This window comes from Carya illinoinensis, chromosome 12 (assembly GCF_018687715.1).
Source record: "Carya illinoinensis cultivar Pawnee chromosome 12, C.illinoinensisPawnee_v1, whole genome shotgun sequence".
NCBI lineage: Eukaryota > Viridiplantae > Streptophyta > Magnoliopsida > Fagales > Juglandaceae > Carya > Carya illinoinensis.
Genome location: NC_056763.1, coordinates 29,455,477 through 29,470,479, shown reverse-complemented (window position 1 = coordinate 29,470,479; position 15,003 = coordinate 29,455,477). Strand labels below are relative to the sequence as shown.

The 15,003-nt window shown below is 34.8% G+C and overlaps 3 protein-coding genes across 4 annotated transcripts; 1 reads left to right on the top strand and 2 right to left on the bottom strand.

The window, feature by feature from the left end:
* Positions 1–479: 479 nt before the first annotated feature.
* On the bottom strand, positions 480–3,725 carry LOC122289502 (probable NAD(P)H dehydrogenase (quinone) FQR1-like 1). The gene is made up of 4 exons (XM_043096547.1): positions 3,557–3,725; positions 1,700–1,793; positions 982–1,244; positions 480–892 (listed from the first exon to the last, which is right to left on the bottom strand). Exons 1-4 carry the CDS (start codon positions 3,577–3,579, stop codon positions 661–663), a joined length of 612 nt encoding a protein of 203 aa, XP_042952481.1. The 5' UTR covers positions 3,580–3,725; the 3' UTR covers positions 480–660.
* A 4,955-nt stretch (positions 3,726–8,680) lies between these two features.
* Positions 8,681–12,334, bottom strand: LOC122289501 (G-type lectin S-receptor-like serine/threonine-protein kinase SD1-1). 2 transcript variants are annotated; one of them, XM_043096545.1, is made up of 7 exons: positions 11,071–12,334; positions 10,448–10,579; positions 10,155–10,312; positions 9,877–10,084; positions 9,518–9,755; positions 9,289–9,439; positions 8,681–9,161 (listed from the first exon to the last, which is right to left on the bottom strand). In XM_043096545.1, the coding sequence occupies exons 1-7, from the start codon at positions 12,332–12,334 to the stop codon at positions 8,862–8,864; spliced, it is 2,451 nt and encodes an 816-aa protein (XP_042952479.1). In that variant the 3' UTR covers positions 8,681–8,861. The 2 variants fall into 2 exon arrangements, with proteins under 2 accessions (XP_042952479.1, XP_042952480.1); XM_043096546.1 differs by lacking the exon at positions 11,071–12,334 and having other exon boundaries at positions 10,440–10,579.
* Positions 12,335–12,495: 161 nt separating this feature from the next.
* Positions 12,496–13,020, top strand: LOC122289503 (early nodulin-like protein 1). Its single transcript, XM_043096548.1, has one exon. It carries the CDS (start codon positions 12,496–12,498, stop codon positions 13,018–13,020), a length of 525 nt encoding a protein of 174 aa, XP_042952482.1.
* The last annotated feature ends 1,983 nt before the right edge of the window (positions 13,021–15,003 follow it).

The window sequence follows — 15,003 nt, the reverse complement described above, 5'->3', positions numbered from 1 at the left end:
TCGCTCTTTTTCCAAGCATTTCAAATTAAACAAGTGGATATGGCGGCCAGTTGCAGAAGATCATATAATATGTAGACAATAGGCAGTAGATTTCGCTGAATAATATGTGACTGAATTTTCAATGAAACTAATATGACTTTGCGTCTATATCCCTTCTGGCCAATGCTCTCAGCCTAAACGACTACCTTTGCAATCCATATACCATTACGACGATTATTTTGAGAAACAACCAGTTTTTTTTTTTTTTTTATCAGGACATGATTACACGGATTTCAATACTATAAACACGATCGTTTTTATTTTTATATCGGCTACTAATTGACTTCAATCAATAATCAATGGATTGTACGGTGAAGGGTTCGTGCTCGAGTAGTGCCCTGTCTATTCCACCAGGCCTTAGCTTTGACACCAGTATAGAAGTTCTGTCGTGTTCTTGTTACCATATAAGCGGAAAAGACAGCAATTATGCACAGATGGGATGTTCCAGCAAACTTTTACCATTAATGATAACTGAACTGTGTGTAGGACATACAAAGCATGCATCAAACGACACAGTAATTATTGCTTGCAAACACATATAGGAATATGAAAATCTAAGAGTATAAGACTGAAAAATGATTTCAGTTGACATCTTTATGGTGAATTATTACTTTGGACACTTTAAGCGGCGCCCTTGAGTTTCTTTGTGATGGTGGCAATGTATTTTCCTTGGTGGAATGCTTGCTCCAACTCAAGCTCGGATGGCTGTCTCGAGCCGTCTCCAGCGAAAGTTCCAGCACCATAAGGACTTCCACCCTTCACTTTCTCCATTTCAAACATGCCAGCTCCGAATGTATATCCAATGGGTACAAAAATCATTCCGTGGTGAACCAGCTGAGTAATTGCAGTTAACCTAAGACATATTGATGGTAAGTCAGTTTTATTTTCCTGGATTCAGAATATTCAGGGTAATTCAGTTAGTTTATTGATTCATGAACTTACGCAGTTGTCTCTTGTCCACCACCCTGAGATGCAGTGCTGTAGAAGATCCCAGCAGGCTTGCCTGCTAGCTGTTGTGTTCTCCATAAACCTCCAGTTGCATCTAGAAATGCTTTGAATTGAGCAGCCATCATTCCAAATCTTGTTGGGAAGCCAAAAATAAACCCGTCAGCCTCAGCAAGATCATCGGGCGTAATGATTGGCACATCACTCTTTGGTGGTGCACTCAGCTTCCCAAGCACCTCTTCTGGTAGTGTCTCAGGCACCTGCTCCACAAGTCCACTACAGTCAGTCACGGAACTTATCAATCAATTACTGAAAATGCAGAGATAAATAAAAACATAGATTTTCTCTAACTTATTCGAGAATGTAAAGCTTTTGGCCTTCTACATAAAACCATGGCCCACCCGAGAAACTGTTCCTTAGCCATAAACAGCCAGTTGCTTGAACTTGTTGAATAGTGACATAACCAATAACTTGGACAAAATTCTGATCTCTAGATGTACTGATCGACAAGGGAGACCCCCCCAACTTTGGATGACATTTTTTAGCATAAATATATATATTGCAAACTTCAGAGTTGATCATGAAATATGCTATAACAATATGCAAAGCAGAGACTAGGTTATTACGATGAAAAAGAAAACAGAAAATGAAAAGATAAAGAGATAAAATGGCAGAGCATGCAATGCAAGAGATGATAAGGAATGGGCATTGTTACCTGCCATAATTTGGCTTCCACACCTTCAACAGATGCAGCCCCTTTCTTTATCTCTTCTGCTAGTTTCTCTACATGTCCATACATGGAATAGTACCTGTAGCAACAAGACAAGAAAAGATTATGAGAGTTGTATGACAATCCAATCCCACGGTAGCAAAATCAATTATAGACTCTAGCGAGAAAGAACAACAAACAGGGTGAAAATCAAATCACCTTACATGGATGGTATCTGATGAAAATATTAATTTGCTTTTATAATTATATAATATTGTATTTCATTGAGAATTAAATGAAAAAAATGAGAGCATTAATGATTAAAATGCCATGAATACTTGCAAATCTCCGGGAAAAACAACTTGCTCAGATTTGACATTTTATGGATTGCTGAGAAGGCAGCCTTCACACAGCCAACTTCTAAAATAATTTTTCCGAACAAATATGTCTCATGAAATTCCCAGATTCTTTCTGAGATTAAAGGCCAGTGGCAAATCCCCAAGGTCCACATCGCAGAGGAACAGTTGACTGACAACATTTCAAGTAACAATATGGCCGAAAAAATGTCACTATTAACATGACAGAATGTTCTTGACCACCTATACTGTTCAAGCTAATTTTTTTTTAATTAGTGATTAAGGAAGTATTTTTTAATGATATTGTGAATTTTTTATTTATTTTTTAAATATTTAAAGTGTTAAAAAAAATACAAGTGAAAAAAAGCCAAAAAATAAAAATATACAAAATACACTAGCGGGAAGCCCCAGTGGTGGCCGCAGAGCCACCCTTTAGCCAAACTAAACACAATACCATTTGAAAGAGATTTCTAAAAGTTTATTTCCATCCGAATCACCACTGTTATCCTTTTCTAGGTCTAAACTCGGGACTAAGGGTGTGCTTGAACTTTCCATGCTTCTTAGTTCTTACTTTGTCCTGCCAAACACTCAATCAGAGGCAAAGCCCAACAAGCAACAACTACAATGGATGACCACATTTGATTTTACTTTTCACATTCAACCTGTGAGGGATGGAGCATCCTACACCTACAAATCTTGAGACGTGTGGATAAATAATGCCAGCACCCAACTTAGGGTGTAAACCACGTCACACAAAAAGAAGATCAAATCAAAGCCTTTCACTAGGGCCCACATCAAAGCACAGACTGTTAAAGTCTTAATTAAAAGAAAAGGATGGTGAGAATTGCACAGGATTGCATTTCAGAATTTATAACCAATGGAAGCTATGTTGACTAGGCTATTCCTGTTCGTCATTGGTGTCCTCAGATCTTATATAGCAAAAGTAGAGCAAGAGGCCCTACATTCTGCAACCTTTCCAGTTACAGGTGAACAAGGAGATTATTTTAATTCGATTTCTTATGAAAAAAGAAGAGCTAAAGTAGAAATGCTAAAACAGAACGAGCAGAATCGAACCAGTTTCATGCCAACGGGTTAATTCAAAACTGTGAGACTCTCTAGCGAGAACAATTCAACCTGCAGAGCTCTGACCTAAACAAAAGCCTCTTGCGTACCAAAACCATTTTCCTTGAATTTCAGGTCATTCTCCGTTCATCAAATTAAAAAGCATGTATTTAAAAGATAATCTTCACGATAATTCTCTCGGATCAATAACAATTATTACGACCAGCAAAGAAAGATTCCAGGAAAAATTACATTTGCAACTCAAACACAAGTTTCGGGAATATATTATAGAAAGAACAACCCGCATATCAATCGTCGAATGAGAATATAGAATTCGTGGAATCAAATGCAAAACCGAAGTGTAAGAAATCCCCGCAAAGAAAAAAAGAAGGAATACAGAGCAAAAGACAGAGTATTAGACGAACTAAGGTTGAGTGATGCATACACAATATACACTTTGGTGGCCATTGACGGAGTTTTGAAAGGTTCTCTGTGATTTCTCTGTGTGTCCTTCTCTCTGGGATTCCGCGATCCAAATCTAGTTAACTTGGGCTAAATGCGAAGTGTGGGAAGGAAGGGAAGCCAACAGCTCTATTTATAGTTGCACATTGGCTTAGTTTAAGCAGTCCCGGCTTTGAATTCCTTTGGCTAATCGGTAAAATCGATTAATATGAAGGTTGAGACTTGAGACGGTGTCGTTTTCTTGTTGGATTTTCCTTACCAATTATGACCGCTTTTTTTTTTAAGGGGAGGATTAAAAGGATTAATGATGGTATGGTGGTGTCAGGCTCATCATCATCATCATTACTCAATGCTAACTTTAATAAATCTTCTAGAAGATGTATTAAACTAAGATGTAATTACAAGCCTCATATTTATTTTTATTTTTTTAAAAAAAAAGCCCTCTATTTATTTATGTATTCTATTACTGTAAATATTATTTCTATTCTTTAAAATATACATAAAAGTCATTTTCAATAAAAGATATTATAATAAGTTTAATAGTAAATAATATATTCTCAACATACAAGTATAACTCATATCTCAGTATATTTTTTAAAGATAATGTCTATATTTCATGTTGTCCATATCGATCCATCTTTTATGGGCGGCGGATTATTCGGTGGGAGGATTTATCTGAGGCGTTGCTGTTTGCGACAGAATTTGGTTGCAGATTAAAATTGGATTGGTATGGTCCAGTGTTTAGATAGTTGGATTGAATTTGACTTTACAAAAGCAGGAACCCAAAAACAAAACAAAACAATATGATTGGATGTCGGTAAAACGAGATGACGTATCTCACGCTGCATGCTGACGAAAACTAAATAAATTTAAATAAAAGCATCAATGAATTGACATTTATGTCCTACGAACAAAATTAAAGAAGCTGTGAGAGACAGAAAGGTCCACTCTTCAAAACCCCACCCACCCCCCAAAAAAAAGTCAATTCTTATTTTCTAATAAAGAAAATATACTCGCTGTCATCTTATAGCCAGTCTGTATGCAAGTTAAATTTTACCTAATTATTCATCACTATTTTATTAAAAATATATATAAATTAATAAGGAGGATGCCAGCTCATGCAGTGTCTATCGGGGGAAATTAAGAACGGTGACCTGGAATCGTTGCCAAGTCCTCTATTATTATTATTTTTTTTTTTCTGGTCAGCAAAATCCTACGGCTAAGGTGTTGTTTTTGGTCAGTTTGAATTAAGATTTGGTGACGCTCACCTAAATCTTACGGCCTCATAATCTCATTTCGACGTCAGAAAAGGTTTACAGAATTGGGTCCAATTAATACCACCATATCATGTACATGAACAAGAGAAATGCTTTTGGTTTTGTTGACGTTAAGGTTTCATAGTATCTTTGACATGGTCTGTAGTCTCTCTTTCTTATTTGTTTTCACAATTAGATAAGATAAAATATGATAAATTGAGAAGAATGATGAAAATAAATGTTAATCTACGCTAACGAACATCATTTTTTATTTTGAGAACTCTTTTTGGTTTGTCTAGTTGAATTACAACTCTTCTACAGAAAAATATTTTAGAATGATTTATTACTTTGGGTTTCAAAATTTTAGGGCATATGCAATCTTGACGTAGATCAAACAATTGGCAAAGCAAAGAGTTTTGGATTATGCAAGAGAATAATATTGCAATAATATTCTTAATGGGGCCGTTTGGTCCTATCAGTAAAGTAGGCCCTTTTCACACCGTGATGGGAGTTCAGTAAGGTTCATAATAATGACAGAAAAAAATGAAAAACAAGCTTCGGCTTCACGAATTTGTATGCAATCACTCGGCCTAGCTCTTTCCCCCATAATGTTAATCAGTCATGTTGCCTTGTTCAGAAAGTCATGCATGCAATGATACATCATTATTGGAACAGATTAATCATAATAATTTAAAAATATATTTCATCATAATACTTAAATCCCAATGCACTTCTGTCTCCCTTGTCGGCTATCCAACAAAGCAATGGAGTAATGCTAGAGCCACCGGTGGTGGCTTTCGATACTGTCACCTAAAAGGTTAAATATTTTTTTAGAATATTATAAAAAAATGTTTATTAAATGAAAAAAAAAATATGGCTCGAGATAAAAAATGGGGCCCATCTCTCCAAAGTTAGGGGGATTGGGGGCGGCCTGAACAGGTCTTCACGTTGAAGTCCCATTTGAGCATGAGAGTTGAAAGCAGCCGCACACGGCACACTCAATCGTCATCCAATGCTGGGAACGACGCAAAAGGTTAGGCTTGGAAATTAAAGGCCGTCATTAATATATCGACCTGGTCGACTTTTATACGATTCTGACGGACAAGTCATACATGCATGCATGCGCGCGCTATAACTCTGTTTCCATCAGATTATTTTCCTTTTCCAAATTGATAGGTAGCTTTTTTTTCTTTTTCCTTTCTTCTTTAATTTTGGTTTTGTGTAAGGTGAACGTAATGATGACATTTTGTACGAGAGCCACGTTAATATCAGCAGTGCTAGATACGGTGCCCCGCAGTCCCACTGATAAAAATAGATAAAAGATGATATATAAAAAATTATTTTTTTAATAAAAGATTTAACTCTGTTTAAATATAATATGCTGTAATTATATACTCTATAATTATATTTAATATTATTTATTTAATATTAATTATTTTAGAAAAAAATCTAATATTGATTCTATTTTTTGCCATAATAACATTTTGGAATTGTTAATAATAAAATCTTTTCATAATATTCTAATACGTGTAATAATATGACTTATTATCTACCAAATTTATTTATTTTATAAATTAATCAGTATCAATTAGTATTATTGATTTATTGTGTTTTTATTTTTTTATCTAATCTCATTTACCTATAGGAACATATGTTATATATTAGAAAACAATTGAGGATAGCAAAGATATAGTCCTTAAAGTCTTCCTTGCTTTTTTTAGATTTAACTCTGTTTAAATATAATATGCTGTAATTATATACTCTATAATTATATCTAATATTATTTATTTAATATTAATTATGTTAGAAAAAAATCTAATATTGGTTCTATTTTTTGCCATAATAACATTTTGGAATTGTTAATCATAAAATCTTTTCATAATATTCTAATACGTGTAATAATATGACTTATTATCTATCAAATTTATTTATTTTATAAATTAATCAGTATCAATTAGTATTATTGATTTATTGTGTTTTTATTTTTTTATCTAATCTCATTTACCTATAGGAACATATGTTATATATTAGAAAACAATTGAGGATAGCAAAGATATAGTCCTTAAAGTCTTCCTCGCTTTTTTTCTCTTCTCTATCTTCTCTTTTATTTTATTTTATTTTCTAAATGGTATCAAAGCCCTTTGACACAGAACAAAATTTATATTAATTTAGGTTGCTAGTTTCAATAGATAATCGAAATAAATAAGATAGGAGATTCGTCTAAAACACAGAGAAAACAATTCTACTTTCAATTGAAAATTATCAAAATTCCATAATGTCCCACCAAACCCACAAGCCGGGTTGAAATACCGGTAAATCGAAAAATATTATGATTTTTTCAAAAATAGAAAATCCTAATAAACACACCAAAGATAAATATGTAAATAAAGAAACAATTTGTCAAAAATCTGGCCAAAATGGGGCTAAAAACCATTTTATGATTGACAAACAAAATATTATCATAAAAAGTAAAAAAAGTCTAAAATTTGAGATTTGAATGAGAAAACAATTGATTTTGAGCTTAAAAACAACTTGGCGACCACAGCGTGCGCAACGAAAAGAGTTTTCCGGATTGAGGTCACATGCGCAAATCTAATACCTATAATTAAAGTTATGGTCAAAATACTGGTACATGCTCAAAATTGCCACAAATCAAGGAAAAATCATTATTTCAATATTTATTGCTATACTTGCACTAACTTGTCATCTCAAGTTAGTTTAGCGCCATCAACATACAATCTAATAGCTTAACATTATCTAACTCGAATTCCATGCATCACCCTTGGCTAATGCAAAGCTCAATTCTGTGAAATAGTTTTTTTTTTTTTTTTAACTAACTTTAGGTCTCACAAAATTTTCTTTGTTACGTCCATTTTTTTTTATCTAGTTTTTCCCATGTCATACTACCAATCAACTGCATCAGTTGTTTTAGGCATTAGAGCCACCGACTTCCTAGTTTCTCTCACAATATTTTTTCTTTCTCAATAAATCTCATATTCAATATATTATTTTGCCTTTTTTTCTGTTCACCGCACATTCTTTAGAGACTTCCTACACGCTTAACAAATCACAATTCGTGATATGTCTTATATTCAACATGTTATTTAATATTCTTTTCTGTTCACCACACGTCCTTCAAAAACTTCCTATGCATTTAACGAATCCCTGCCCTCTTTTTTGTCATCAATCTCGTACGTCGATTTGTTTTTAACTGCCATCCACTTATGCCACGTGCCACCAAGATACATTTTGTTAGGTTATTAGTCAAATCTCCAAGTCTCATTCACATGGACAAGAACGTGATCTTATTTATAACCTCAATATGACTCTTCATCATCATCCAAAGTTAGAGACAAATGTTAGAATATTACTATACTTATTAGTATGTGTAGTAATATGACTTATTCTCTATCATATTTAATTTATTGTGTAAATAAATCAGAATCAATTAATATCATTGATTCATTGCATTTTCATTTTTTCATTTTTTTCTCTAATCACATTCATTTATAAATATAAACATATGCTATGTATTAAAAAACATAGGGAATATCAAAGATGTACCATCAAAATTTCTCTCCCTCGTACCATCTTCACCATCTCCTTTTCTGCTTTCTTTCTTTCTTTCTTTCTTTTTTAACATGAATTTTTAAGAATCTTAAAAGGTTACCTCCATCATTAGTTCTATCCTTTAATTGCGTTTCTCAAAGCAAAATTAGACGTGAGTTTGTAGCAGACATTAAGAGAAATTGATTAAAGAATTAGTCGGAAAAGAACAAGCAGCTTTATGCGTAATGATTGATAGACTAGATAATTAAACAAAATGCGTGCAGTAAAAGCAACCAGCTCACTTTAACGATGCAAAGAGGTAAATTTAATAAATATGAAGTGTAGAGTTGAATATTCGAACGTCAGCTCTAATAATAAGTTAAACTCGTAAGAATATTTAAATTTAATTATTTAAGTCATATCTTAACACAAAAGAGCTTTAGCTAGAAAAACCCTCTCCCCTTCTGCTCCAACTGGTGATACTCACCGTGGTTCAAACCATGTAGTGCTGATTTCATTTGCAGAATAAGTTGCATGCTCACTAGATGAATAATCTGTCTTCCGTGAATCTGTATAGAAACCTGGCTGCCTTGGCTTATGCAGTGAACTCTCACTACTTAACATGAGAACCACAGATGACATGTTTGGTCTATCTTCTGGATTATGTTGCACACATAACAAACCCACTTGAATGCATCTTAACACTTCAGATTGAGTGATAGATTCGCCTACCGATTCATCTACCAGTCCCATTGGCCTGTCTTCAACCCAAAGTCTCCATGCCTGAAACAAATAAACACCCATATGATCTTTTTGAGTCGGAATGCCTCCAGATTTTCCGATGAGTATTAAGATGGGTTTCTATTAAAAAACCAAAATATATCAATAGGGTGCCCTTTTTCTTGCTTACATGTCCAAGAAGATTAAGGTTGTGGTCTGGATTACAGAATCCCTTGTTCTTCTTCCCACTTACGATCTCTAGCACTAAAACTCCAAAGCTAAATACATCTGATTTTACTGAGTACTGCCCATGCACCGCGTACTCGGGAGACATATAACCACTGTAGATATCATTGCAAAGAAAAGAAAGTTCGTAAACTGTTTGATGTAACCAACAAATTAAGTTCAAATGTACTTACTATGTTCCAACAATCCTATTGGTCATGCACTCCACTTCATCTCCCCCAAATGATCTAGCCAAGCCAAAGTCCGAAATTTTTGAATTCATGTTGTTATCTAGTAAGATATTGCTAGCTTTGAGATCTCTATGGATAATTCTCAGCCTAGAGTCTTCATGAAGATAGAGAAGTCCTCTTGCAATCCCCCCAATGATGTTCATGCGCGTATGCCAGTCTAGTAATTTACTCTTCGTCTGATCTGTCAAATTTCACATTATTGTTAGTACAATCCTTGCTGAATTCTCAACAAACTACTTCAATAACGAAAGATGATAACACTGAAGATGAATGTCCTGATTTAGAAGGGTCAAAGCTCAAACCGAAAATAAAGAAGTCCAAGCTTTTGTTAGGCATGTATTCGTAGACCAACATTTTTTCATCTTCTTGAATGCAACACCCGAGAAGCTTTACGAGATTGCGGTGCTGAAGTCTGGCAATAGATTGAACTTCACTTTTGAACTCTTTTGATCCTTGTCCTGAATTCTTTGAAAGCCTCTTTACTGCTATCACTTGCCCATCTAGTGTACCCTGAAAATCCATAGATTAGGAAATGTTGCTGGAAAAGATAAGCTTACATAGTTAGGATGTTCTTGATTACCTTGTAGACAGGTCCAAAGCCACCTTCCCCAAGCTGGTTGTTGCTTGAAAAGTTATCGGTGGCATTAGCTATGGCTGTCAAATCAAATATCGGTAACTCCATGTCTTCGTTCCAGCCTTCATTGTCCCAATCTTTCTTGTCGATTCTTTTGCTCATTCCTGAAATATTAGGAAATGAATTGGGCACTAAAAACTTGAAAAGTATAATTGAATGGAAGCCGGCCATCAGCCACCTAATCTGACGCATCAGAAATAATCAGATTCAGAGTCAGAGTCCATGTCTTACATATTTACCTTTGGAATGTAGTCTGTTCTTCAGTATATATGCGATCACTCCAAGTATTATAATTCCAGTGACTAATATGACAGAGCCTATGATTGATGCTTGCTTTATCTTGCTGGGTTGCTTCTTTTTCTCTATTCGATCTGAAAGATAAAGAAGTAGAGTCAATATAATATATTTGCCACTTTTGATTTTTTTTTTTTTTTCCAAAGGGGTATTTGCCAATTTTGATTATTTTATCACATATGACATAGCAATTAAATTGGAACCCAACTGCTGTTGTTACTAGCTTCCAGAGTATTATCACTTTGCGAAAATGAACTGGAAAAGGAGGGGGTGGGGAAGATAATTTTCGTAATTTTCACCATCTAACATATAGCTTGTATTTGCCAACATTCAAAATCTGTTTATTTTATTTCTAAAAATGTTGGTCCTTATCCCGAAAACCCTTACCTAAGTACCTTCCTTTGTCTTCACCCCAAAAACATATGGAGAAAAAAGTCACAATAAGCATCTAAGCTAGCATGTATGAGAAGTATCAATGGAACACGAAGCGATGCAGTTGTCGATTTTGTCCTCTATTTAGAAAAAGGAAGCAAATCCATGAAAAAGGAAGAAGAAAAGTATGATGTACCTAGTTCTGAATTGGCCAGCTTTAAATATAGCTCTTGTCCACCCTCGGAGAATACTCTAATATCAGTCAGGTTACCAAACCAAAGCAAGCAGCCACTTCCCTCTCCCCTAACATCTAGATTTGAATATGCTGTGCAAGAGCAGTTTTTTAAACACAATCCCTCACATTCCTTGAGGTTGGTAGTCTTGTTAAACCAGGAGGAAGATGTGTCGGGCAATTTCAACTTCGTCCATTTCAAGAAGCCATCTCCATCATTGCATTCCAATGGAGTTCTCCGAACACACCCATCAGACCAATCATTTGAATTCCAATTTCTTTCAGATTTGGGTTCGAATCCCTCAAAGCATGCACATATTGGGGAGTTATCGGGATTGCAAGTAGCATAAGCACCACAGAAGGCATAATTTTCACACTGATCGAACTGGGCTGTAAGGAATCGCTGCCAACTCTGTCTCCGATCTATCCATGTGAAGCGTTCGACTAGGCCTGATGGATTCAGTACCAATCTTGAAAAAACTGAATTGTTTAGGAGTCTGTTCTCATAATAGACCTCATTCTCATTTAACACAAACGTAGAATTATATATCGAATTCGGTCTTAATGGATACCCCGAAAATGAAAGGCCATTCCATGGCCCCGCTCGAAACTTGATTGCAGCCCCCTCCATAGATAGTAACTGTGGAAGCCCACGAGGATCTATCCTTATGGAAAATACACCTAGAGTAGGATCTTCTATGCTCTTCCAAGACGATAGAAACCTCTCTAGACCAGTTACTAAGTTCTTTCCAAGTTTCATTTCCGGTAGGAGCGTGTCACAAGGATGGTCAAAACTTTGCCACAAAAAATTACCTGGGTCATCAAAGTTTCCATCTTTCACAACTAGATTTCCAGTATCCAAGAGCTGTGCAACTGGAATTTCTGGAGTCCTTGATGTATTAGACGACCAAACAGTACTATTTGTGCTGTTGAGAAGGACAAGAACTCCCTCGTAAGTGATCCTTAAGACTCCTGAGTGATCGTTAAGCGGAATGTCTCTGTTGGCTACCCATACAACAACTTCAGAAGATACTAAGTACCATATTCCCATATATCGACTCTTTGAACTAGCTGGGCTGAAGAATCCCAATTGAAAACTTCGATCAGCAGAAACTAAAGTGTCGCCGTCTCTGATTGGTTGACTTGGGGTAATGGTGTCTAGTGTAATGGAGCTTCTTAAGAGGGAGAGTAATAAAGAGTACACAAAAAGATAGGCAAGAGCTTCCATTGATTTTTCTATGGCTTATCCCTTTTTTCAGATCTCCGAAGATATAGGCAGAGCCATTTTCCTATGCATCTGAAAGAAAACACACACCCACACAAACTCACTGCCCCGGTGCTCTCACAGCTCCTTCCTTTTTTGCTGGTCGTGCCCATCGATCTCTCTCAATGGCAGTTATTCCAAGAGCAATTCCAGTTTTTATGCTTCTGTTACTCTTCAGCTTCTCTGAAGCCAGAGAGATCGTGGTTGGAGGCAGTGCGGATGCATGGAAGACCCCGTCCTCTCAATCTGAATCCCTCAATAAATGGGCGGAAAGTTTTCGTTTTCGCGTCGGTGACTCTCTCGTGTGGAAATATGACGGCGGGAAAGACTCGGTATTGCAAGTTAACAAGGAAGATTATCTTAGCTGCAATACTTCTAAACCCATTGAAGAGTACAAAGATGGGAACACTAAGGTAATGCTTGACCGATCTGGGCCATTCTACTTCATCAGCGGGGCGAACGGACACTGCAAGAAGGGTCAGAAGTTGGTTGTGGTGGTCCTTTCTCCAAGACACAGGTACACTGGCATTTCTCCAGCGCCTTCTCCAGTAGAGTTAGAGGGTCCGGCTGTTGCTCCGACTAGCAGTGCTACAAGGTTGCAGGGTGGTTTGATGGTTGCACTGTGGGTTTTTGCTTTCGGTTTGTTTTGATGCGACTCCAAAAGAAGAAAAGGGCCCTGGGTGATTCATTTGATTACCGGCGTTTGAGTTTATTTTTTGTGGGGGATTCTTTATATTTTTTAATCTATACGGTGGATTGGATATTGATGATATATGTATTCCAAATTCTGATTATAAAACAATAAATTTGCACTTGTTATACGATCAAAAAAAAAAAAAAAAAAAAAGAGCCATTTTCCTATGGCTTACATTGAATATTCACAGAGATAAGCAATGTCACTACGGAATATGCTAAATCTTTTCAATTATCAATTTTCTAATGTTTTTTCTTTTTTCTTCCAAGGCTGTTACCCAATGCTTTTATTGGAAATCTGCGAAGAAAAACCTGTAAACATTGCAAGGGAGGTTATAAGAACATTACTTATTAACTTCGTATTTCGTACTAAGACCAAGTTTTAGGAATTTGGATTTTTAGTAATAAGCCTGTAAAATTCAGAGAAGAGAAGGAAGAGGAGGGCGGCCAAGAAGCCTCTTATTTACATATTATTTTTCTAATATTCATATTATTTCAAAGGATAAAAATTTTTAACCTTTTTTTTTTTTTTACAGCAACCATATTTTTTTCAACTGATATATAATTATATTAAAGTTTTTTTACAATGCTCATAATTTTCCATGGATAATGCTATGTCCACATAGGAGTATATCCTCGCCGATCAAGCTTTTTTTATTTATTTATTTTTCCAACATTTTTTTAAAAGTATTTAAACATTTTTTAAAAATAAAAAAAATTATAAATTCATTTAAAAACAATTCATTCGTTATTAAGTAAAAAAAATAAAAGGAAAAATTACAGCATTTTGCGAACACGTAGTCAGTCCATGTCTTGTTAACGTATAAAAGGAAAAATTATCACACTAACAATAGCAATAAATGGTTGTAATCTTGAATGGCGCAATGAACCAATAGCAATAAATGAGAGAAAAGTGAAAACCCCCCACCAATAGCACTAAATGCCAACACTTGAACGACGCATATGAAAGCTGGAAGGAGTTATTGATGTACCTACCGGTGCTTCAGATTAGAACGCGCGAAATAAGCAGCGGGAGAGGTAATTTTCTATGTCAAAATAATAATTTGGTCCAGCAGTTGCGGCTGAATAAATTTTCCCAAAATGTTAAAGGTAATTAAATTTAAATTATCTTATCTTATTTTATTCTATTTTATTATTATAATTTTTTTATATTTTTATATAAAATATAATAAATAATTTAATTTTTTAAAATTTTAAAACAAAATTAATATTAAAAAATTATATTATAATAATATTTTATTTAATTTTTAACAAATCATTTCAACTGAAACTAAACGAGACTTAAAACTTAAAATTACTCTTTATTTATTGAATCTATTACAGTCTTTTTTTTTATATAATTTAATTAAATTTTAGTTAAATTTTAACTTTATTAAATTCATTACTAATGCTCTAAGGCAGCATATTTTTAAGCAAAAATTAAAAGGCTATATATACACACACAGTCTTTAAACTCTATGGACTTTGTGCGAAAACTATATACAAAATGTTTTTTTCTTTTTTTGTTTTTTCTACGCTAAAGTATGTAACTATGTTGTGTTTGTGTCTTCATTTTCGTTTCTTATTTTAGTAAATTTATTCGGATGCGATGATTTCCAGAGTAAGATCTAGTGTTTACGCCATGTTCTGGGTTGCAGTCAACAGTACTGCATAATTCAGGGCCTTCCATCACATGTATCTTCTCGTCAAGAACAAAGAGTAGATCATGAATTTTTTGAAATCATATTTCCTTTGAGATGGAAGAAAATATATATATATATATAGAGAGAGAGAGAGAGAGAGAGAGAGAGAGAGAGAGATTCCTCACTTGGCATGAATCGATCACGTCCACAAGTCCCACCAAACTGAAATTAATGAGGTTTGTATTTGCATGAATGGACTATAATTCAACAGGTGGAAGGCAAAAAGTCTTTAATTGA